This window comes from Hevea brasiliensis, chromosome 14 (assembly GCF_030052815.1).
Source record: "Hevea brasiliensis isolate MT/VB/25A 57/8 chromosome 14, ASM3005281v1, whole genome shotgun sequence".
Lineage (NCBI taxonomy): Eukaryota > Viridiplantae > Streptophyta > Magnoliopsida > Malpighiales > Euphorbiaceae > Hevea > Hevea brasiliensis.
The window spans coordinates 74,582,523-74,607,408 of NC_079506.1; the positions used below are offsets into that span (position 1 = coordinate 74,582,523).

General features: G+C 35.0%; 1 protein-coding gene across 1 annotated transcript; it reads left to right on the forward strand.

The window, feature by feature from the left end:
- The first annotated feature begins 221 nt into the window (after positions 1–221).
- LOC110634585 (nifU-like protein 4, mitochondrial) lies at positions 222–15,705 on the forward strand. Its single transcript, XM_021783639.2, has 6 exons — positions 222–500; positions 2,730–2,891; positions 11,382–11,557; positions 13,837–13,940; positions 14,045–14,156; positions 15,405–15,705. Exons 1-6 carry the CDS (start codon positions 269–271, stop codon positions 15,471–15,473), a joined length of 855 nt encoding a protein of 284 aa, XP_021639331.2. The 5' UTR covers positions 222–268; the 3' UTR covers positions 15,474–15,705.
- The last annotated feature ends 9,181 nt before the right edge of the window (positions 15,706–24,886 follow it).

The following is a 24,886-nucleotide window of genomic DNA, read 5'->3' on the forward strand; positions in this document are numbered from 1 at the left end:
TATCATTTTGATTAATTTATTTTTTTTAGATAAAATTATTAATTTTTAATTATAAGTGTTAAATTGTGGTTAATAGATTTCTATTCTTTGGCTTTCACATATAAATATAAAATATAATATAATATTAGATTTCAGACCCTAACTTGAAAAAGGCGAGAAACACAGGCACCTTTTGGTAATTTTTCCTGAAAACAAAAAATAACTAGTTATAAAAGCCCAAATTTTCTTCAATTCCTAACAAGGAGTTTCGCGTTCGTTAGTAGCAGAAATGAAGGGCTTCAGGAGTTTGATATCGCGATCTATGTTTCGCCAGAAAGGATTCGACCCCTATGGAGAAATCAATACTACTTGTCGTCTAATGTCTCACCGGGCTTTACACGTTTCTTCTGCAAAAACGACGACGACGACGTCTTTTTTGTATAACAAAAGCAATAGCTCTTTCTCGGGTTTCAAATCGTTATGGTCTACTTTGCGCCTAGAGCTATGGACTCCTTTTGCAGGTCAATTTGTTTTTTGTTTTCGCTACTTTTTGCCTTCTCTTGTGTTTGGTCGTTGAGAAAATGAAAGAAATTGATAGTTGTATTTCTTGTGTTCTGTGTGTTGATAGTTTAAAGGGTTGGCTTTACTCTTTAAAGGGTTGGCTTTACGTTTTTGGATTTTATCTTTAGAAGATTTGTATTACTTTCATCTGCTTATTGAAATTGATGGGAAACTATGATGGTTTTGTGATGCGAACCTAGGAGAAAGTGAACCAGAAAGGGGAGAAAACATAGAAGACAGAAGAATCTAGAAAGGAAAAGAATAAACAGAGAGGAGAATCAAGACTTCATTGACATTAACCATGCCAAATTACAGAGTTTGTTCCCCTTTTGTACAAATCAACCCACTAAACAATATTAGAAAGGTATCAATACCTCCCCCTCAAGCTTCCTTGCCCTCAAGGAAGAAAACTGAAAAACAATACTGAAAAAACAAATCTCCACTACAGCTATCAACATATATTCAAGTAGTATATATGCAATTTTGAAGAGCCAAAAAACACAGGAAAATAGAAACTTTCTGCTGCACTTTTTTTGCTTCATCTTGCATTTGATCTTGCTCAAATACCCAATTGAGTTTCCATTGAACATCTATTTGATCTTGCACTTAATTCTGTTCAAGAATAATTTCAATTCTAGAACTTGTAAATGATCATGCCCATTGACAGATTCTTATCCCTGCTCATCTCTATTCTCCTGAATATTGTGGTGAAGAAATAGCAAGTTTATTCTCCTTCGATGATGAAACAATGGAAAACTTATCCACATAATCGAACTCCACAAATACATGATACATGTTTTCCACAGCTAGAATGAAGTTCGAACAAGAACCCATATCCAAAAGTTTGTGGGACACATTTCTAGAATCATTTGAATCTTGCAGCAAGCCTCATTGGTTCTTCAAATTATTTTTAACCAACAAAAGTTCTTTTCTCTCCAAATGATTTACACTTCCATTAGCAGAAACCTCTGCTATAGCTTTGACATTAGCAGCCGCAACTGGATTGGATGGGCCAGGATACCCTGCATCTCCACTGGAAATACCCTTCGGATCCAATAGTCCAGCCAAATTACTATCTTTGGATATATTCAAGTCAGTAGTCAAATTATCCCTCTTCACAGCATCAGATTCCTTACTCGCAGGTTCCTTAACATCAACCTCATCAAAATCAAATGCCTGATACTCTTCCACAAATTCTTGATCACTTTCTTGCATTTTCTTCAAAACTTCCTTTATTTTTTGGGTTCTCTTCGCAGGATCAAGAGAAATCTTCAACATCAACACTCCTTCCATCTTCTTTATTGAATTCTACATCTTCCTTATCTACAATGTCATTTATGATACTCACCATAAATGTTGCCTTATCACAATCATGGCTAGAGGTAAATTGCTCATCACGCTACAAGCATAGCTCTCACACCTTCTGTCATTCAATTCTGATAGGTTTTTTTGTAATTGAGAAAGGAACATAATCCATGGCAAAATTTGGTGTAATCAAATGGGTAAATATTTAGAGAAATAATGAGAAGAAACAAAGATAAATCTTGATGGAGCGGATCGTATCCACGGAAAAAGGGAAAAGAGAAGAGGATTAGAGGAGTTACATATTTGAGGAAAAGAATAGAATTAGAAGAGAAAAAACAGATTTGAGAAGGGAAAATTGAGAAAGGAAAGAAATATTAGAAAAAACAGAGAGAGAGAACCTAGATTCAAGAAAGGAGAAAGAGGAGAAGAAGAACTACCGGTAGAAATCCATGGCCAGGAATCATTGGCTCTGATACCATTGATGCGAACCTAGGTGAAAGTGAACTAGAAAGGGGAGAAAATATAGAAGACAGAAGAATTTAGGAAGGAAAAGGATGAACAGAGATAAGAATCAAGATTTCCTTGACATTAACCATGCCAAATTACAGAGTTTGTTCCCCTTTTATACAAATCAACCCACTTAACAATATTAGAAACTTATCAGTTTGTTAAGGTATTGAATAGAATTTGGTATTGAGCTAGATAATTAGTATTTTTAATGTTAACATTTCTTTTAGCAGCTTTTAGCTTTGGAGATGTTCTAAATTCTGCAATTTAGAGTTTATAATGCTCTATTTTGTGTAATTTTAAATTGAATTTTAATATGGTGGTTTTATATTTCTTAGTTTTATTGCTTTCACTTATAAAGATGGTGGTTTGCATAGGGCAGAGGAGGACTATGTTTATACAGACTCAATCGACACCCAATCCATCCTCGCTCATGTTCTATCCTGGGAAGCCTGTTATGGAAGTTGGAAGTGCAGATTTCCCCAATGCTCGTTCAGCCATGAATTCTCCATTGGCTAAAGCCCTCTATGGAATTGATGGTAAGCTGGCATTGTTTACGTTTTTTTGTGTTACTATTCTAGAGCTGTTTGTGCTATTCTCTTTTTGAAATCTTCTACCAAGGAATTTGTGCTTTTTTTTTTTTTTTTTTGGTGTTCCCAGAAATATTTATGATGATTTTAGGAATTGGAAATAAGTTTATCTTTGCGCATCCATTTTGCAAAATAGTAAATTATTAGAAGCTCAGTTCTGATGGCTTTAGTTTAAGCTTTAGGGTTTACCATCATTTAAGCAGCAAGCTAGTAGTTAAAAAAGAGGTCAAATAATATCTCGGAATGAATTCGTGATTGCTATTAAGTTGTATGCATGGTTGAAATGAAGGGTAGAAAATTGAAAGAAAAATTTCTAAATTTCCTTGTTATGTTTATAACTAAAGAAGGGAAGATGGTATAAATGGAAAGTTCTGTACAATCTTCTTCTTTTTAGGATTCAGGTTTTTTCCTTTCTCAAGGTTCATTTTTTCTTACTATGTGAATGAAAGGTAATAAAGTGAAATATCCATAATCGTCCCCCTCCTACCCATCTCTCATTATTTTTGGTTTTCCCTACTCATGTTTTCTTATGCTATTTCTTAGAGAATTTGGACCTTTTAAACTGTATGATGGCAGCTTCATGTTGTCAAGTTGGTTGCCAAGGTGCTACAGAGGTTATTAATCCAAAAGAAAGGCTTCAAACTGGGCAAATCTGTGGGCTGAGGTTTGGCAACTAAAATTTTGTTGTTAGTGGCTGGAATAAGAAATTTAGATTGCAAGAATGGAATTCTCTTGGAAGTAGCGAGTTTAGCGGTTTTTCTTAAGGGTTGTTTAGTTGGTTGATGGGAAAAAGGCTAGGGAAGTGTTAGGGTTATTGAACCCCAACAAATATTCCTTTCTAAATAGAATAAGAACAGAAGAAGAAAGGGAAGAAATATAGAAGAGAGTTGGAAACAGATAGAAAAAGATAGGAAGAAAAGGAGGAGTTTATTATTGTGTAATGATTCTTCTCTGATTATGCTAGGCTGTTATGACTGTTTTTATACAGCAATAACTGCCACAAGTAACTGTTCCCGCAAAAATTCATCCCTAACAACTCATGCCAGCTCATTTAACTACACTAGGCTTATTCTTTCTAAACCTAGTTTTCTTATATGTAACAATACCCCCTTTTTAGCACATTATTGTCCCAAGGAATGTGCAAAATCAGGAAATTGGTTGAGGATGAAAGCTTTGCTCTCCCAAGTGGCATCTTCAGCAGCCAAGTGCTTCCATTTAATAAGAACTTGATCCGCTTGATGACCATTTCTAGAAATTAGTCTAGATTTCTGTTCCTGTTCTGGAACAACTTCCACATCTTCTTAAAAGACTGGAAGCTCTATTATTGGCACCACATTTTCCCCTACCTTCTTTTTAAGCAAGGACACATGAAACACAGGATGCACAGATGATGGTGGTGGCAAATCCAGATTATAAGCAACAGCTCCAACCCTTGCAAGCACTTTATAAGGCCTATAAAACCTTGCTGACAGTTTTAGTGATTTTCGGATAGCCACTAAAGATTGCCTATAGGGTTGCAACTTCAAGTAAACCATATCCCTAACCTGGAATTCTCTTTCAGTCCTCTTCTTATCCTCTTGTTGCTTCATTCTATTCCTTGCAATCTCCAAATTATCCTTCAATAAAGTCGTCATTTGCTGCATTTCCTGCAAAAATTCTTGCAACTGTCCAAGTGAAACTTGCTTAAGTGGCACAGTAGGTAAAATAGGTGGATAATACCCATAGAGAGCCTCAAATGGAGTCATTTTTATTGCTGAATGATAGTTGGTATTGTACCACCACTCAACAAGGGAGAGCCACCGACTCCAAGAAGTGGGCTTGAGATGTGTCATGCACCTCAAATAGGCTTTCAAACACTGATTTAACCTCTTTGTCTGCCCATCAATTTGGGGCTGGTATGTTGTACTAAAGGAGAGGTTGGTTCCCAGGCATTTGAGGAATTCTTTCCAAAATAAGCATGTAAAAAGCTCATCTCTGTCAGACACAATAGAAAAAGGTGCACCACGGAGCTTATAAATGTTGTCCAGAAAGAGTTTGGCAGTTAAGTAAGTTGAAAATAGATGCGCAAGAGGAAGAAAATGGCCATACTTGGTAAATCTACAAACTACTGCCAAGATGGTGTCTTTACCATTTGACTTAGGCAATTGCTCAATAAAATCCTTGGAGAGATGTTGCCAAGCTTGGGATGGCAATGGTAAAGGTTGGGGCAACCTTGGCATGGAACAAGTTTTTGTTTTACAGGTAGCACACTAATCACATTATCTCACCCATTGCAGAACATCAAATTGTATAGTAGGCCAATAAAAATGTTCCTCAACTTCTGGTAGGTGTTACTAATTCGTAAATGACCTCCTAAATTAGAGTCATGGTAAATAGAGATCAATTTCTGCCTTAGTGCTATAGAATTGCCAACATAGACCTCGTTCTTGTAATATAAAAGACCCTGCTTGTAGTGAAAAGAGGGTACTGCTGTCCTGTCAACTGCTAATTGAGTATTTAACTCTTTAGCTCTATTATCTTGCTCGTAATTAGTCACTATAGAAGTGATCCAAATAGGAAATGGACTAGAAGTCATGGCATATAATTGCTCATCTTGTGAAAAAGATCTTCTAGACAATGCATCTGCAACCTTATTCTCAATTTCCTTTCTATACAAAATTTTATAGTCAAGGCCAAGTAACTTCGAAATCCCATTTTGCTGAAGGTTAGTGTGCAACCTTTGCTCCAATAAAAGTTCGATGCTCTCATGATCAGTTTTGGTGAAAAAGGTACCTTGCTCTAGATAATTTCTACATTTAGAAACAGCAAAGGTAATAGCCAGTTGTTCTTTCTCATAGACTGAAAGTGCTTGAGTTCTTGGCTCAAAAGTTTTGGAAATATAAGCTATGCGATGACCCCCCTTATTGTAATACAGCTCCCATACCCTTATCACTTGCATCTGTTTCAACCACAAAGGGTTGAGAGAAATCTGGCAAAGCCAAAACAGGGGCAGTAGCCATAACTTCCCCAAGTTGCTCAAGGCCTGTTGACTTGCATTAATTCAAACAAACTTATCCTTATTCAGCAAATCAGTAAAAGGTTTGCTAATTAGCCTATAATGCCTTACAAATTTCCTGTAATATCCTGTAAGACCAAGAAAGCTCCTTAATTTCTTCACATTTTTAGGTGTAGGCCATGAGACCATGGATTGAATTTTTGCTGGATCAGTGAAAACTCTCTTAGCAGAAATTATGTGGCCCAAATAATCAATAGAAGTATGCCCAAAAGAGCATTTAGAGTGCTTAGCATACAGGTGCTGCTCTTGAAGCACTTTAAAGACTTATTCCAAATGAGAAAGATGTTCCTCTATAGTGCTATTGTAGATCAAAGTGTTATCAAAATATACAAGCACAAATCTTCTTAAATAAGGTTGAAAGATATGATTCATTAGTGCTTGGATCGTGGCTGGGGTATTGGTTAAGCCAAGGGGCATGACCTTAAACTCAAAATGGCCATGTTGAGTTCTAAATGCAGCCTTATGAATGTCAATAGGTTCCATTCTTATTTGATGGTACCTTGCTCCAAGGTCAATCTTCGAAAAATACTGCGCACCATGCAACTCATCCAACAAATTATCAATGATGGGAATAGGAAACTTGTACTTGATAGTCAGGTCATTGAGCTTCTTATAATCTATACAAAATCTCCATGAGCCGTCCTTCTTTCTCACTAACAACACAGGTGAGGGACTCTTACTAGGTTGAATTATAGAGGAATATCAAGCATCTCAATCACCAGCCTTTCTATCTTAGCCTTCTGATAGTGTGGATATTTATATAGTCTCACATTTACTGGTTGAGAACCAAGTACTAAAGGAATTGCATGATTATGAGTCCGAAATGGTGGTAACTCCTTAGATTCTTCAAATAAACTACTATACTTTTGCAGCAGTAATTGTAAAGAGGATAAGGAAGGAGATACACCTGAAGTTGTAGTCATACAATGATTCTCAACTTAATCGTAGTAAAATCTGCACCTTGCTTGTGCATTAATTGAGAATAGGAGCTGCAAGGCAATAATGGAATTTCTTCAGCAAATTTTTCTTTCCTATAAAGGGTAATTAACTGCCCATCCTTCTTAAAAGAAATCTTTGCAGCTTCAAAATCAAAGAGAATGGGGTTGAAGCTTTTCATCCAATCCACTCTTAAGATAATGTCAAAGCCCCCAAGGTCCAATATCCTCGTGTCAAAGGAAAATTTGTTGTTTTGAATTTTCCATGTGAATCCCTGACAAATTAAGGAACTAGAAATCCTTCTACAATTGGCTACCACAATAGAAATAGTAGGTGCCTCCACTAAAGGCAATTTTAACTCTTCAACAACTCCCTTATCAAGGAAACTTTTGGTTCTGCCACTATCAACAAGAATGACCAACTGCCTATTCTTGAAAGTTCCCAACACCTTAATAGTATCAGCTCCCTGACTTTCCTTCATTGCATGTACTGAAAGTGTCATTTATTCCATTTAGTTCTCCAAATTCAACTTATTTCCCATATCAAAACATCCCTCCTCAACTAGTTCCTCTTCCTGCTCCTTTACTTGAATGCCATGGCTGTGTTTGGTTTACAAGTGTGATCAGGAAATACTTCTCACCACATCTATAGCAAGGTTTAAAGATTCTTTTATCAGGTTGTTATTGGTTTGGAGGTTGGATTTAATTGAATTTTGGTTGACTGAAGAGTTACTAGTTGTAGGTTGGGAAATGGTAGGTGTTGTGGAATTAGTAGTATTATTAGTTTGAGGCTTCCAGGGTTGTGGAGTTTCAATATTTGGTGGTTTTGGTGGAGAAATGAAGCTTTGAGTGGCTGTGGTGGGTTTGTATGAATTATTGTAATTTTGGTGGGTTGAAGTGGATCTGTAGGTCACAGGATTAAAGGTATTGGATTTAGTAAAGGGTCTAGATTTTCTAGTATTTTCTAATAATTGTTCTTGTAGTTTAGCACTTTCAAAGGCTTGGTATAGGGTAGTAGGTTTCAACATTCTAATCATAGGTCTTATATCATTCCTTAGGCCCCCAATGAATCCAGACAGAAAATAAGCTTCTCCAAGCCCTAGCATAAAATTCTCCATTCTAATTCTCAAATCCCCAAATCCATCTTGGTATTCTTCCACACTATCCTCTTGCCTAATCTTCTTAAATTCCTCGACAACATCTTCCAAACCTTGCTTCCCAAATCTAGCATACAATCCCTTCTCAAACTCTTCCTACACACTAGTCCTTTCTCCTTTAATCCAATTATGGAACCACGCATCTGCCCTTTCCACCAAAAAGAAACTAGCAATACTCACCATTTGTTCTTTAGGAACCTTAGAGACTTCAAAATATTTCACACACTTCCTAATCCATGCCCTAGGATCCTTGCCATCAAAAGTAACTAGTTCAATCTTAGCGAGAATGTTAGAGTTGCCTTTAGAATCCAGAGCAATTGCAGATTGAGAGCTGCTGCCCTGATCCCTCTATTGATTCCTTGGCATGGGAAAAATCCCCCATCCTCATTCTCCACCACCACCCCATCTCCAATATTGGTTCCTTTGCGCTTATTATTTATCAAATTCAACAGCAGCAGGGGTTTCAGTTCATCAAGGATTGCCTTCTTGATGTTCACAAAATCTACTTCCATCTCTTCTTTGTTATTCATCCTCATATCTGCCTTAATTCCTCATCTCAGCTCTCACCTCCTCAAAATCCCTTCGAGAGGTCTCTCTCAAAATTCTAAATTGCTCCTCCAACTCTGCGATCCTCACAGCTTCAACACTCACCACTTGAGATCTAGACATGTTGCGAGACTCAACAGTAATTTCCAAGTGATGCCCACTGATCAACAGAGCTCTGATACCAATTGTTAGGGTTGTTGAACCCTAACGAATATTCCATTCTAAAATAGAATAAGAATAGAAGAAGAAAGGGAAGAAATTATAGAAGAAAGAGAGTTAGAAACAGATAGAAAAAGATAGGAAGAAAGGAAGGAGGAGTTTATTATTGTCAAATGATTCTTCTCTGATTACTCTAGGCTGTTATGACTATTTTTATACAGCAATACTGCTACAAGTAACTGTTCCCGCTAAAACTTATCCCTAACAACTCATGCTAGCTGCTCTAACAACTTATGCCAGCTCACTTAACTACACTGGGCTTATTCTTCCTAAACCTAGTTCTCTTGTATGTAACAGGTAGCTTGCAGTTGACATAGGTAAGGGGAAGAAATTTAGGTTTTTTTTTTGTGCAATTTTTTGCCTTCCAATTATTTCAGAGATTTTTGTTATATATATATATATATATATTGGGAATTAACTAGCCTGATCATAATTTTCTTATTTAGAAAAAAATAGAAATCCTTATCATCTAGGAACTTATCACTATTATTAGAATTCTTCCAATTTATTAGGATTAGCTGATTAGGATTACTAATAATCTAAGTAAATGAATGTAGTTATTTAGTTCCAGAGAATAAGTTATTGAATGAGTAAAAACTTCAGCTACTATGCACTTGTGCTTCTTTGAATTGTGCAATGCAAATCTATTCCTAGATTATATGAGGTGTTTTCTTGGTGGTTGTTAGTGTAAGACAAACCCTATTCTGTTTGCATAATTTCATTTTCTTGTGATTAACAGAATTGCCTTTAACTTTGGGTTTTACCCTAATTCTATCAATCAGGCTTTCCCCTTGATGATGTCTTGCATCAGTAAAGCATTACCTTGGGAATTTGTGATGCTGTTTGATGAATAACATGGGTTGATTTGATATAAGAACAAAATTAAATAGTGCTGGAAGGCTAGCTTCCAATTTTTACCATTTTGGTTTTTCTATATTTTGTTTTTTGAGAAACAAAAACTTTTTTTTTTTTATACAAATTATTACATTGTTCTTAACTCCATAAAACAATGAATAGGACCATAGTAATAATGGTGGTGGTAGTGGGTGCATGATGTTGGTGTTGTGATGGTGATGGCAATTTTATTGTCGGTTGGTGGTGGTGGGGCGGGGCAATGATGGACAGCATTAGCAATAGCAGTGATCATAGTAATGGCAGTGTGACAATGGTGATAATGTAATGGTGGCAGGTTGTGATCAGGATGGTGGCAATTGTGGTAACATTGATATAGGGATGATGATGGTTGGCACTTGGCAATCATGATGGTGGTTGGCCTTAGTGTGGTTGATGGCAAGTGAAGCAATAGGGTGATAGTATTGTGTTGGTAGCAGTGGTATCAGCCATGGTGGTGGGTCTGGCAACAAGAGGGATGGACCATAAATGAAACCTCAGATCATGGTCTTTCTCTCTCAGAATAGTTCAAAAATAAGAATTGTAAAAAGACAACAGTTTAAGGCTTTGTTTCTTTCACAATAAGTGAACTAAGGAAGTGTGACTTCTCATAAAGTGTTGTCAAATGGTTGTTTTGGTTGTAAGAAAGTTGTAAAATCAAAAGGAACTTCTAGTTCCCTTTGACCACACAACTCTTCAGTATTTAGGAAGTAACCTGTTGGAAGGTGTGGGCGCATGTTGGGAAGCATGATATCATTAGGGGAGTAGAAAAATATTTCCTACATTTGCTTTAAATAATTTCCTAAAATAACAAGTTAAGGATATTTATTTTAATAAGGTAATAATATTATTGTACTTTATAGTATACTTTCTATGAAGTTAGTAAATGAGCCAATAAAAATAAAATACTCCCTCAGAAAAATATATGCCAACCAAACAATAAAATATACAACATCCTTGATAAATAACTTCCAAAGAAATATCATTTTCTGGGAAGTTAATTCCCAGGAAATTAGTACATGTGAACTGAAACTAGGCCTAAACCAACCTGTTTTAAGTTGCAGATCTGAAAATGCAAATCCCTATTCTATTTTACCATTTTGGACAGGTCCTTAAGTTGATAAGTATTTGGTTTGAAGGAACTCTTTTGCATCTTTTTGAAATATTCCTTAAAGATGGTTTTTTTTTAATCTGCTGAAATGAGAGAGAGAGAGAGAGAGAGAGAGAGAGAGAGAGAGAGAGTCACCAGCCCACTGAAACCTCACCCTTAGATTCTGCACCCACTTTTCTTTCTTTACTAAATCTCATATGACTTATTTTGACCCAAATTTCTTGATATTTGACCTGATTTTTCAATTAAAAGGCTTGCACCAAAAGCTTTTGGGAAAATAAGGCACACTTTTGGTGGTGATCACCAACGCTTTCAATTAAAATCTTGTTCTATTATTCAATAAACTTTTCCTTAAGTTGCTTATGTTGATGTGTTTCAAACTTAGTTAATTCTTGGTTTAATGTTGATTTGGGTTATTTTGTTAAAATTTCACAGCAGCACTGGCCAATATGGTCTGCTCCTGCTGCATTGCGACTGATTCTGTTATTTGAAACTCTGTGTTTAACCTTATTTTCTTTTCTACAGGAATTAGTCGTGTTTTCTTTGGATCTGATTTTGTCACTGTAACAAAGTCAGATGATGCTTCCTGGGATTTCCTAAAGCCTGAAATATTTGCAGCAATCATGGACTTCTACTCTTCTGGGCAGCCATTGTTTCTAGATTCAGAAACTGCAGCTGCAAAGGACACAGCTATTCATGAGGTATATTCATGAAGAGTCTTTGGTTTATTGTTTTATCTTTTGATTGACTTTGAAGCTTTATATCTTTAGTTATCTTGATTTTTCACTTGATTGAAGCTTACTTCTAGGCAAAATGATCAGACTGAGTTTACTTATTCTGCATTCATGAAAGTTATATTTCCACAAAGAGATAGTATTCAATCATTAGCATTACCTAACTAGTTTAAAACTTCCCTCTGGGTATTAATGCTTGCGTGTCATAGTCCTAGGCTCAAATTCCAAAAACCCCTAAAAAAAATGAAAACATGAGAGAGAGAGAGAGAGAGAGAGAGAGAGAGGGCTAAAAAAAAAAAAATCTTTTGATCAAAACTTGGTATCTGATGTGGTCTAATATAGGGAGGGTGACCAAATGAGGTTCTCATGAAACTAATGACCTACACTTCAAATCTTGACTGATTATTTGTAATGATGCATGCCCCAGGGAAAGGAGCCCCTAGAACTGCATTTAGACTTGCATGGGTGATGACCGATGAGCATTAAGTAATCTTCCTTTGCTAATTGAACCTGTATATGCTAAGAGCTTTAATGAACCTTTAGAATGAATAGTGGAGGAGAATATTAATTAGTTAATAAAAGAAGTTATAGTGCTTAAATAGATTTGCTAGTGTTAATTTTGACATGGTCATCCTGCCACAGTTTTGGTTGCTACTGTAGATTATTATTATTGTTATTTTGCACTATTGCACTTGCCCATTTATGGCCGCCCACCCCAATCAACCTACTTCTAGCTTGATGTTGATCTGACTGCCAGAACATTTGAGTGATTCTCTGACACAGGGACCTAACAAACCTACTATAACTATGATATTATTTATGACATAAGTTTTAGTTGCAGTAATTTAGTTAGTGTATGTTTTATTTCCTTCTATTTAAGGTATTCCTAGAGTTATTAGGATTTCTACTTAAGTAAACTTTTCCAAGTGCAATTAGGATTTCTAATATTAAGGTATTTTATGCTATGTAATAATCTATTCTATTGTAACTTTTTCTTTGCACATTTCTTTGTATTTTGAGTTTCTTTATAGGCTTCTTTTGGAGAACCAACAAAGACAAATGACGACAGAGAGGGAGAAAGGAGAAAGTGGGTGTGCGTTGAGAGAGCGGGGGAGGGGTGGGGAACGATGAAGAAAGTATGAAATAACAAATACCAATAAAAAATTACAAGAAATTCAGAGAGAAATTGAGACGAAATAAAAGAGAACTGAAATTATAATTTACATTGAAATAGGTGTAGTTTGACTTATTTTTGGTTTTTTTCCTTTCTTTCTTCCTTTTTAGTGTACCATGATACTTGAATTGTTAAGTTGAAGTTATTTTCTACTTAAATTTACGAATAGCAATGGAGTGAAGGAGGGTGGGTTTTGCCATACTCGTCTTCATCCATTAGTAATTGGGTGAGGGTAAGGTAGGGGGAAAAATGTTTGGCTATAATTGACACCAATGTGAAGGTTGTGTCTATGATTGTCAAACTTAAAATGAAAATTGGACCGAAAGTTTGGATTTTTTATCATTAATCCTAAATTTGATGAACATATTGTGAGATAGACATAATGCAATATATACATGTAAAAATTTTAGCAGATAGTATATTTAGTCACCAGTTGTCCACATGAACGGTTCATAACTGCAATCTAATTTTGTTAAAATATGCATATTTGCTTCCCTAGTCTAAATATTGCACCTACCCCTGAACTTATTCATGTGGACTGTTCACATGAATTATTCATAGCATAATTGCCCCCTAAATCTAAATATTGCGCCCGCCTTAAAAGTTTCAAGTACATATCCATGTCCCACAACTCTTTCGTAATATCTCCCTGTATTTGGAGGATCATCCCCAATTGCACGTGCAATGTGTCTAACATGGATCCTTAATCATACTAATATAGATCAAATTGTTATAATTGCTAATGTAGTTGCCTCATTACTGGCAACTAATATCTTCCTTCGAGGCTGCTTTTATTTTATCTATGGGATATTTTCTTCCATCTTGTGCCCACTGGGTTTGATGTTAAATAGAATTGTGTTTGTTTTTAATTTATTTATTTGGCTTACTATCATACTACCTGAAATATAATTTAGTGTATCACTGCATAAAGATCTAAATAAAACTACAGTTATTTGTCAATGAACTTTGGAGGATTTTAATTGCTCATTTTTAAATTATTATCTTTAACTATTTACTTCTGTATAAATCTCTCAATATAAAAATATTAATGTATTCTAAATTTCTAATGCAGGATGATTCTGAAACAGTTGCAATGATTAAAGAACTGCTAGAAACTCGTATTCGACCTGCAGTGCAAGATGATGGTGGAGATATTGAGTATCGGGGATTTGATTCGTAGGTTTCCTTCATTTGGTTGAATTGTTTATTGGCCATCTATTAAATAATCCATTTTTTTTTTTTGCTTGCTATTTATTGGAACTTTTATGTTCTTTCTTTAGGGAAACCGGAATAGTCAAATTGAGAATGCAAGGAGCATGTAGTGGCTGTCCAAGCTCATCGGTCACTCTGAAATCTGGAATTGAAAATATGCTGATGCATTATGTATCGGAGGTAACAAGTCAAACATGATTTTCTATTTCAAAAAAGTGTAGATTACATGAGTATCCTGACATCTTATAGTCTTGCACAGTAAGTTTAAAAACCTTGGCATGTGGGCAATCCACCTCCAAGTCTTGTAACCAAATTCATCTTTTATTGGGTGGGCAGCTTTTGTCATTAATTTGTCTGCACATGTTAGGACTCAGAGTTGGATCCATTTGTTGGGGTGCTGGAAATATGTTCTATGAGTTGTTTTTCAGATTGCATTGCTGGGATGGGAACTATTGCTCTTATTTTGGTCTCTGGAGAATAGAGGAGGCTAATAATCAATGGACATACCAGCCAATTCCCATTTCCTGAAGAAATTATATACTTGTTTTACCAGTGAATTTTTTATACTTTCTTCTTTTATGTGTTTATGTGTGCTTGCATGAATGCATATAAATTGGAATTGAATGAGGCCATTATGGACGTTTCATGATAAATGGGTGTTTTTACGTAATATTCAATTAAATCATGCATTAACATAGTGAATCGAATAATAATGCCCTTCATAATTTGTATAAATGACAGTGTATAATTTTCATGTATTAAGACTTAATAGAGACTGCACTTTTCCTCACTTGAGCTTTATAAATCTGGTTATGGGTTGCTATTGGATGATGAATCATGTCATGCTGTTAACATGCAATTAAGCCTTACTTGAAAGAAAAAGTAGTATTCTAATTTCCAGAACTCAGCTCTGAACACTGAATTTGCACTTGGAACTCCCAAGGGAAGGCAAAAAGATGCTAGGATGGATGCATGGGTGTTACTAATTCTAGTTTCTGTAGTCATCCTTTTATGAAAATGTTTTTTGTTAAGCATTTCTCAAGTGAATGAGTTGACCATTGTGTTAATTACTGAAATATTTGGTGCTAATGTTCATGCTATGTTATGGCCAGATCAGAAAAACCTGCCAAAAGTTGATTAGATGCTTTTATAAAAGGGAAGTTTGGTTTCTTAGGAATCAACATGTATGTTCATTAGGATGCAGGTTTCGTGTTCATTTTCCTTGTTTTGGGCTCTCAAACTTCTAGTTATGTTGATGAATTCTTGTCTCATAGCCAGTGCTATTGCGCTGTTGTATTACATGGCTTATATTTTGCTTGATAAATTGTTCTGCCCCCTGGCTAGTACTGCTGGGAAGAATTGTAATTGGAATTCAACTCTTTATTTTTATCTTCATGTTTGTGTTTGTCTGCTTATGAACATATGCAGGTGAAAGGAGTGGAACAAGAATTAGATGCTGAAGACGAGGATGCAGCATTGGCTGGCCACATCGAGTAGTTCAAAATTTTCTTCACCATCATGTGGCGTATTCATTTGCATGTTTGAGTAGGATTTCTGATATGCGTTCCGGCAGAGTGCAAATAAAGTTTGTTGGTTATTTTTATTGGTGGGATATGTTGTGCCTTCCTGTAAGCTAAGTGCAATTATATAATGCAAGAGTGAGAATATAGAGCTGTATGGACGACATTGTATTACTTGCATAAAAGATGTTTGGCATTTTGTTCTCTAATGTTTTTGCACAAAGCTATAAAAATTAGCCTTTTTCCCCTCAGTATCATAAATCAAAATGGTTTTACTCGAGATAATTGTAATTCAACTTATAGCAGAATCGCTATGCTGATATTGAGCTTAGGCAAATTTGCATTTCCTTTGAAATTCCTCACCTTGTTTGATTTTGGACTTTGGGGATCCCCTTTATGTGAGAATTTTCCCTGGGGTGATCCATTATGGCCTTGTTTGGTTCAAAATAATTTATTTTTAGAAAAGTCTATTTACCACGAAGTATGTTGACAGGGAAGTTGCGTTACAGGAAGTATGGTTACCAATAAGTATACTTACGGGAAGTATGGTTATAAAGCAACCAGAATATGTGGGATTCACTTGAGAAATTGGTGAATTTAACAATTTGAATTTAGAGCAAGAACTTTCTACTTATGATGAATGGTGTATATGCATTATGCCCTCTATAGTCAACTTGATTACACATGAATAAGAGAAATTTCCTTTTGTTCTCCAAACCTTCAAAGGAGTGGGTGTTAAGCTCTTTCTCAACACGTGCTAGCTAATTCCTATGAACATTTCCTAGCTTAAAAGAAAGCTCCATAATGGGGTATTTATAGTGGTATGGTCTAAACTCTAACCCTATGTAGAGTGGGTTGGGGCCCAAACTAATGTTACAGGGACTTGGGCTTTTAGCCCACATAGCTAAAACACTCTTTCTTTTAGAATTTTAGCTCATTGGAATTTATGTAATAAATTTCTAATTTTAATAATTCAACTAAACTAAATATTTATCCCAAAAATTTAGGTGGACTATATGGATTCACTTTCTTCACTCTAAACTATACTAATTTTAATACTAAAAATTATTTTAATTGCAATTGAGCTCTACTCGATCCCAATTTTAATTTTTCATAATGCACTCTAATATGTGTGACTCACGATGACAATAAATAAGAATCATAATCCTATTTTAATTAAGATTAGATAAATTAGTGCTAAAATAATATGATGTTTTGAAATTTTATTAAACACCTTAATGTAATTATCATGGGTATATTGTCCAACCGTATAACTCTCTCTCTCTCTCTATCTCTCTCTCTCTCTCTCTCTATATTTATATATATAGAGAGAGAGTGAAACTATCACTTTTTCTGTAATTTGTTTCCAATTTTTATGTACTGTAAAGCCAAGATATTTTGCTGTCTTATACTTATCCGAAAAAAAAAGAAAAAGACAAATAAATTTGAATGGTATAAAATAAAATAAAATATGTAAAAAGTGTAAAAAATAGATTTTTCAAAATAAGATTAGTGATTGGCCTAATTCATTATGGAAATGTGAGAGGATATTATTATTAAAAAAATATTAAATATTGAATAGTTACTTTAATGTTAGTATTTAGTTTGTTAATTAAATTATATTAAATTTAATTAATATAATATGTGGCATGCATTATATTATATTATATATACTATAATGAATCCCAAATCGAAATACTGATTTTGGGATTTTTTTTTTGTCATTTTTATTTTAAAGCTTTTTAAAAAAATATATTTATTTTTTCACAGAAGTATTAACCACTTAAAGATTAATGTAACACCCATAATTTTTAAATAAATTAATTTATATGTAAGTATTAGTATTTTCTTGTATTAAATATTTGAGAATTTTTTTGAAATTTTCTGATTTTTAGAATTAGGTTTGATTTTCCGAAGATGTAAAATTTTGATAATTTTTAAAAATTAATTTAAAGACCATGTGGTAAAACTAAAAATACATTTAGACTCTACAATTTTTTTTTAGTTTTATGAAATTTTTTCGAAAATTTTGGGCCTCGTTTTCGGTCTCAAGACAGAGTAAAAAATTCAATTTCGGGTATTCTAAATCGAACTGACCGAATCGAACCGAACTCCTTCTTTTCTTCCTCTCCCTTCTCTCTCCCTGACGCCCACTTCTCCCTCTCATTTCTCTCTCCTCCCTCTCCCTTCGCGCCAGCCACTGCCTCCCTTCCCCTCCTCGCGTCTCCGGCAACCTTCCCCGCCCCTCCCCTGCTGCCGGTTGGCCTGCAAGCCGCTGGAAAATCGCTCCAAAAATCACTGAGCTCGCGCCTGCAGCTGCAGCTTCCCGAGCCAATTTCGGTAGATCCGGCCATTGATTGGACCGGGGATTGTCCCAAAACCCATATGCACCTCGAGAGCTTTCTATAGACACTAAGAATACAAAAATCCATCAAGCGGTTTGTCTAATTTTTGTTCGGAAAATTCTAGCCCATTTTGATTTTTAGGCTAGATTTCTCGCAAACCGTGAATCTCATAAAAAATCTGAGAGTACCGGAGTGCTCCCCTCGACGAGAGCTTCGCGGCAATACCTATTTCAAAATTTTTCGACACTGTTTTTTGATGGGTCCCACAGAATTTTGTAGTATTTTTTCGAGCATTAAATGAGCTTAATAAATTTTGTAAAAATTATGTACTAACCCCCGTGTTATGGGCTTCGCATAGGTGCACTATTTTCGAGGAAATTCGACAGTTGCTCAATTTGCAATTTCGAACCGGGCAGGCAGGCTACTAGGAAAGCTTCATAATCGGATCGAGATTATAGGCTACCCCACCATTTTTAGACGTCCCGGACGCGTCACAAGGGTCGGAATCTGCATTGGTAAACCCGAACTCTCATTTTTCTTAATTATCTAAGCCTGATTTTGATTAAAAATTCATAAAATATTAGTGGTAAGTTAGAAAATTATAATTCCTTTTGTATTAGCTTAATAATATTGCTAAGGACCGCGAGGCAAAATTTTAGAATTTTTAGAGCTCATTTGGGTAGTTCTTGCAAAAGGGTTAGTTGTAAGGACTAAACGATAATTTTTTAAATTGTGGTTGTTGACTATTTGGATGGGCCCAGGAGAGGTCATGTGATATGAATGAGTTGTGGTTGTGTGACTTGTGGATATAGAAGTATTTTGAACTCTTTTGCATGTTGGGTAGGTCATAAGTATAGGGGAGACTCTGTCGGATTTTCAGCACGACTTAGGGTGTCTTTGGTTCTTTTTAAGCTTGTGTTGAATCAATTATATTAAATAATTATAATGAAATTATCAGGTGAGCCGGGACAACCTTCCTCTTCCGCTCATCTACCACAGTGACCTTGGTTCACATCTGTGAATAAAATATTAATTATAATTATAATTTTACTATTATTATATGTTCAGGCATACCCATGCATCACTTATATATATATATATATATATGTAGTTAAATAATAGGCATGTTTTATATTGCATTCTTAATTGATGAAATGCTATGGATGTTTTATGGTAATTTGGAACAGTGTGCGTGTGTTGGTGTGTGTGTGGTATTGGGTATGGACAGGACGGGTAGACGTAGCTAGAGCTTGACTCATTGAGACTAGATCCTTTTATGGATAAGTCGGGGTAGGCACGGCTCTAGATGATCTCACTGGCCCCCACATTTAGTCTATTAAGCAAAAGTCCGGTTTGAGATGTACTCACTGGCAGAGGTTGGATTAAGAGAACTGTATAGGGGATCAGCTCCCATATATGTACTGTTTGAATATTATCTGAGTGTATGAGTGCTCCAAATTACCTTTTTGCTGTTATGATGTGATTTGTATGAAAATTATGAAGGTGTTTCATTCCACATTTTAGGATGCATTACCTTTAGATAACTATAGAAATTGTACTTAAAATCGGTATTTTACTCTCTGAGTCAAACGCTCACTCCTGTTTACCTTATTTTTCTATGATACAGGAGATTTCTTATAAAGTTCTAACTTGCCTCTCTCCTTCGCAGGGTATCTATTAATATCTGTTATGTTTTGTATAATTTTACTAACTTCTAAAACTCTGCATGTGTTAGAAGTGTTTTATTTGAATTGTGTCTGTAATATAATGTCATGTTGGATCTGTAAAATTATTAGATGTATGTATGATTGGATTGGATTGGATGAGAGAGCTGAGCTCCCATTTGATTTTATGACATTATGAGTATGTGGAGGGTGAGATGAGCTCCCCAAATTGTTATATATTGTGCTTACAGGTCGAGCGAGTCAAAAACTCCCCGTTGTATAGTCCATGTTATGGTCGGACTCTATCCAGTTGATTTCTTGAAATTGGGCTCAATATAGGCATTAAGATTGGGTTAAGGAATAGTTAGGCTTACTACAGGCCTTGGGGGCTTTAGGTTGGCCTAGGTCCTAGTACTGGTCTAGCCCATAGGTTGGGTCGTGACAATTAAGACATAATATGTCATAACCCAAAATTTTGTCTCGTGACCGGTGCATAGTTTAAGTATTCTTAAATCATGTAAGCCTTATCAGAGTATCTTGAATAAATATATTGTCACTTACTAATCCCAAAAAAATAGATAAAATCCAAATAAATAAACATCATGAATATCCCATAAGTAAACTGTGGAGTTTCTACAGATTTCAAATAAAAACTTAAACTGTTCAATAAACTAAACTAATTATTAGCCCGAGGAAACATGAATTCAAGCATACTATGAGAACAAATCAAATATTGTCCCTCTCCAGAAAATGGACCGAATATTTAGATCAGCTGCAAAATTCTACTGATTTGAAATAGATAACAGAAAGAGAAAATGTGGTTTGAGCTAATACTCAGTGAATGATAATTATAGCACACAACGGAACAGGAACGGACAGATGCTTGATTAATTTCACAATAAATTTTCTATTTAATAAAATCATGTTCATGCTATCAAAATCATTAATAAAATAATTTCATAAAAAATATATATATAAGAAATTCATTCAATTAAAATTTTATGGTATAGTACACCAGGGTGATGATATCCCACATCACCAAAGGCCAGATGGTAAGCGCGCTACCAGATATTAGATACCTTTCTCCTCCTTTACAGATACCAGTGCATATGATACTAATGCAAACCATAAATTGCAATGATGCATGACTCAACAATGCAACCTAATACCGTGATAGTCCACACGGCATACTGGGTACAGGTACCAATTCAAAACAAAAAATCAATTGCCAAAAATCAATCAAAATCAACCCAAAGATTTCAGATAATGAACAATAACTGATAGTGTAATTCCAACAGTTTAGTTCAATAATTTTAGAGAGTCAACAATATCAAATCAATCTCAAATCAATTCCGCGTAATACATTTGTAAATTCCACAATTAGATATCAATCAATATAAAAGACATTAAAGGCCTGTTCCTGGAATCCTAATGACTCTGATGCAGAGATAATTGATAAAATCAATTATTTAATCAAAATCGGAATAAAATTCAATAATCAAATAAAACTCTAGAAAATCACATGTAAAATAATTGTTAAAATATTAATTTAAAATTTCATTTAATAATAATTTTAATGCTAAAAAATTTTAAAAGGGATCAAAACGGTGTCATGTACTATAATTACCACTCAACTGGAACCTCCAAGACAATAGTTATTTTTAATGGAAGAGAGACAATTTCAATTGATAGATTGAATATTCGAATCTCCTACACACCCAAAATATAAAGAAAAAATATCAAAGAATAATAAAATAAATAACTTTAATATATATATATATATATATATATATATATATATATATATATATATATATATATATTGGTGGTATAAAAATAAGCTATTATCCAACAGTAATCATGATCAACCCAATTTAATACCAATGGTAAAAGAAAAAAAAATAAATTTTTAGAGTAGTTGTAACGATTCAAAGAAAGTAAATAAAATCAAATTCACCCATTATTGAACAAAGAAAGAAAATTTTTTACCTTGAAAATAGAATCCAAGGTGATGAATAGAGAAGTAAGAATTTATGGATTCTCTGCGCACATCAGATTATAAATCATAAATTTATATATATATATGCACACATAAAACAATAATGAAAGATGATGAAAATACCTGTTGAGAGTATTTGATAGAAAAAGGAGGTGATAAACAAGTTTTGAAAGCAAAGTTTAGCAGAAATAGATTATTAGGGTATATATATTTCAAGAGTTCCATTAGGTATAGAATGGGATAAGAGTTATTATTGAACTGGATTGTTCAGATTACAAATATATATTTAATTTTAAAAATAATATATATATATATATATATATATATATATATATATATATATATATATATATATATATATATAAATAAGCAGGCCATCCAATAAAATATTTCCCTTTTTTTTTTTAAATTATTGTTAGCTAATTAAAATAAATAGATAAAATATTGGGTTTCCACATAATTCCTCCCTTAAAAGAAATTCGGTCCCCGAATTTAAACAGACAAAATTCTAACCTGAAGAATCAAATAAGTGAAGATATTTGGCTCGCATTTCAGATTCTGCCTCCCATGTAGCCTCACTACTTGAGTGATTATGCCACAAGACTTTGACCAAAGCCACTTCTTTAGATCGGAGTTTTTTAATTTTTCGATCTTAGATCTTTACTGGTTGCTCCTCATATGACATATCATCCCTAAATTGTGTGGTCTGAGGTTGTAAAATATGAGATAGATCTGGTACATACTTCCTAAGCATAGAAATATGGAAAACTGGATATACATGTGCAAAACCAGGTGAAAGGGCTAAACGGTAAATAACTACTCCAATTCTCTCTAAAACTTCAAATGGAGCAACAAAACGAGGGCTAAGCTTCCCTTTCTTCCCAAACCTCATGATTCCTTTCATAGGAGAAACTCTCAGAAATACATGATCATCAACCATAAACTCTACATCTTTACGCTTAGGGTCAGCATAACTTCTTTGTCAACTCTGAGCAGTCAAAAGTTTATTACGAATCAACCGAACCTTCTCTGAAGTTAACTGTATCAACTCTGGTCTAGTAAGCCTTCTTTCTCCAACTTCATCGTAACAATTTGGTCACCTACATCTTCGACCATATAATGTCTCGTATGGAGCCATCTCTATACTTGCCTAATAACCGTTATTATAAACAAACTCCACTAAAGGCAAATGATGATCCCAACAGCCACCAAAATCCATAACACATGCACGAAACATGTCCTCTAATGTCTGTATGGTCCTTTTTGACTGTCCATCTGTCTGAGGGTGAAAAGCAGTACTAAAGTCTACTCGTGTTCCCAAAGAATCTTAGAATTTCTTCCAAAATCGAAAAGTAAACTGAGTACCATGATCAAAGACAATGGAAACTGGAACACCATGAAGACTAACAATCTTGTTTATATACAACTGTGCAAGTTTAGCAAAGTCATATGTAGTCTTCACAGGAAGGAAATGAGTAGATTTTGTCAATTTGTCCACTATCACCCAAATTGCATTATAACCACCTCGTGTACTAGGTAAACCCATAACAAAGTCCATGGCAATGTGCTCCCACTTCCACTCGGGAATAGGTAACAGGTGAAGTAACCCAGATGGTCTCTGATGTTCTGCCTTAACCTGTTGACAAGTCAAATATTTAGCAACAAAGTCTGCAACATCCCTCTTCATGCCACCCCACCAATAATGCTCTCTTAAATCACGGTACATATTAGTTAAACCTGGGTGTACTGTGTAAGCAAAATGGTGTGCATCCTCCATAATTTCTCTTCTCAACTCATCAACACTAGGAACACAAAGTCTAGCGCCACAATGAAGAACTCCATCATCATCTAACATGAACCATTGAGCTTGGCCTTGATGGATACTATCTATGATCTTACACAACTGAGAATCCCTCTTCTGAGCAGCCTTAATTCAATCAATCAAGATAGGCCTAAATAAAAAATGTGCTAAGAATGATCCAGATACAATTTCAAATTCTACTCCCTAATCTAGCAACTCATGTAATTCACCAATCAGAGGCCTCCTCTTGGTAGATATGTGAGCTAAACTACCAGAAGACTTCCTGCTTAGGGCATTAGCCACCAGTTTAGCTTTTCCAGGGTGATACTGTATGGTGCAATCATAATCCTTTAGCAATTTTACGCATCTCCTTTGCCTAAGATTAAGATCACGTTGGTCAAAGATGTGTTTGAGACTTTTGTGGTCAGTGAAGATCTCACAAGTCTCACCATATAGATAGTGCCTCTAGATTTTCAAAGCAAAAATTACTGCAGCCATTTCCAAATCATGAGTTGGATAATTCTGCTCGTGTCTTTTCAACTAACGAGAAATATATGTAATAACCCACCCATACTGCATCAAAACACATCCTAAACCAATCCTAGAAGCATCATAATACACTGCATAACCCCCTAATATAGATGAAAGAGCTAACAGTGGTGCTGTAGTCAAACGAGTCTTAAGCTCTTGAAAACTTCTTTCATAAGCCTCAGACCATTGAAATTTTACATTCTTCTATGTCAACTTAGTTAAAGGTGCTACAATACGAGAGAAGTCTTGAACAAATCGTCTATAATACCCTGCTAAACCCAAAAAACTACGAATCTCTGACACAGTTTTTAGTCTAAGCTAATGAAGCACTGCCTCAACTTTCTTTTTATCAACTCACACCCCATCCTTAGACACTGTATGGCCTAGGAAAGCCATACTATCTAACCAGAACTCACATTTTGTGAACTTGGCATATAGCTTGTGTTCCCGTAAGGTCTGAAGGACAATTATCAAATGCTGCTCATGCTTCTCTTTACTCTTTGAGTACACTAGAATGTCATCGATGAACACTATAAGAAATTGATCTAAGAAAGGTTTGAAAACTCTATTCATGAGATCCATAAAAGTAGCTGTAGCATTGGTAAGACTAAAAGGCATTACAATAAATTCATAGTGTCCATACCTAGTCCTAAAGGCAGTCTTGAGTATGTCTTCTGTCTTGACCCTCAATTGATGATATCCAGATTGAAGATCAATCTTGGAAAAACACTTTGCACCTTGAAGTTGGTCAAATAGGTCATCTATGCGTGGAAGAGGATACTTATTATGCATAGTTACCTGATTCAATTGCCTATAATCAATGCACATTCTTAAAGATTCATCATTCTTCTGTACAAATAACATAAGAGCACCCCATGGAGAAACACTAGAGCGAATAAACCCCTTGTCTAGTAGGTCTTGTAACTGCTTCTTCAACTCCTTAAGTTCTGCAGGTGCCATACAATAAGGTGGCATAGATATGGGCTCAGTTCCAGAAACTAAGTCTATACCAAACTCTACCTCTCGCTCTGGGAGTACTACTCAACTCAA

What these genes read in the sequence shown, in the direction of transcription:
- LOC110634585 (XM_021783639.2), top strand. Translation starts at nt 269, where the DNA reads ATGAAGGGCTTCAGGAGTTTGATATCGCGATCTATGTTTCGCCAGAAA. An exon ending in AGCCCTCTATGGAATTGATG is followed by an intron (nt 2,892 to 11,381) that starts GTAAGCTGGCAT and finishes TCTTTTCTACAG; the next exon opens with GAATTAGTCGTGTTTTCTTT. An exon ending in TGATGCATTATGTATCGGAG is followed by an intron (nt 14,157 to 15,404) that starts GTAACAAGTCAA and finishes GAACATATGCAG; the next exon opens with GTGAAAGGAGTGGAACAAGA.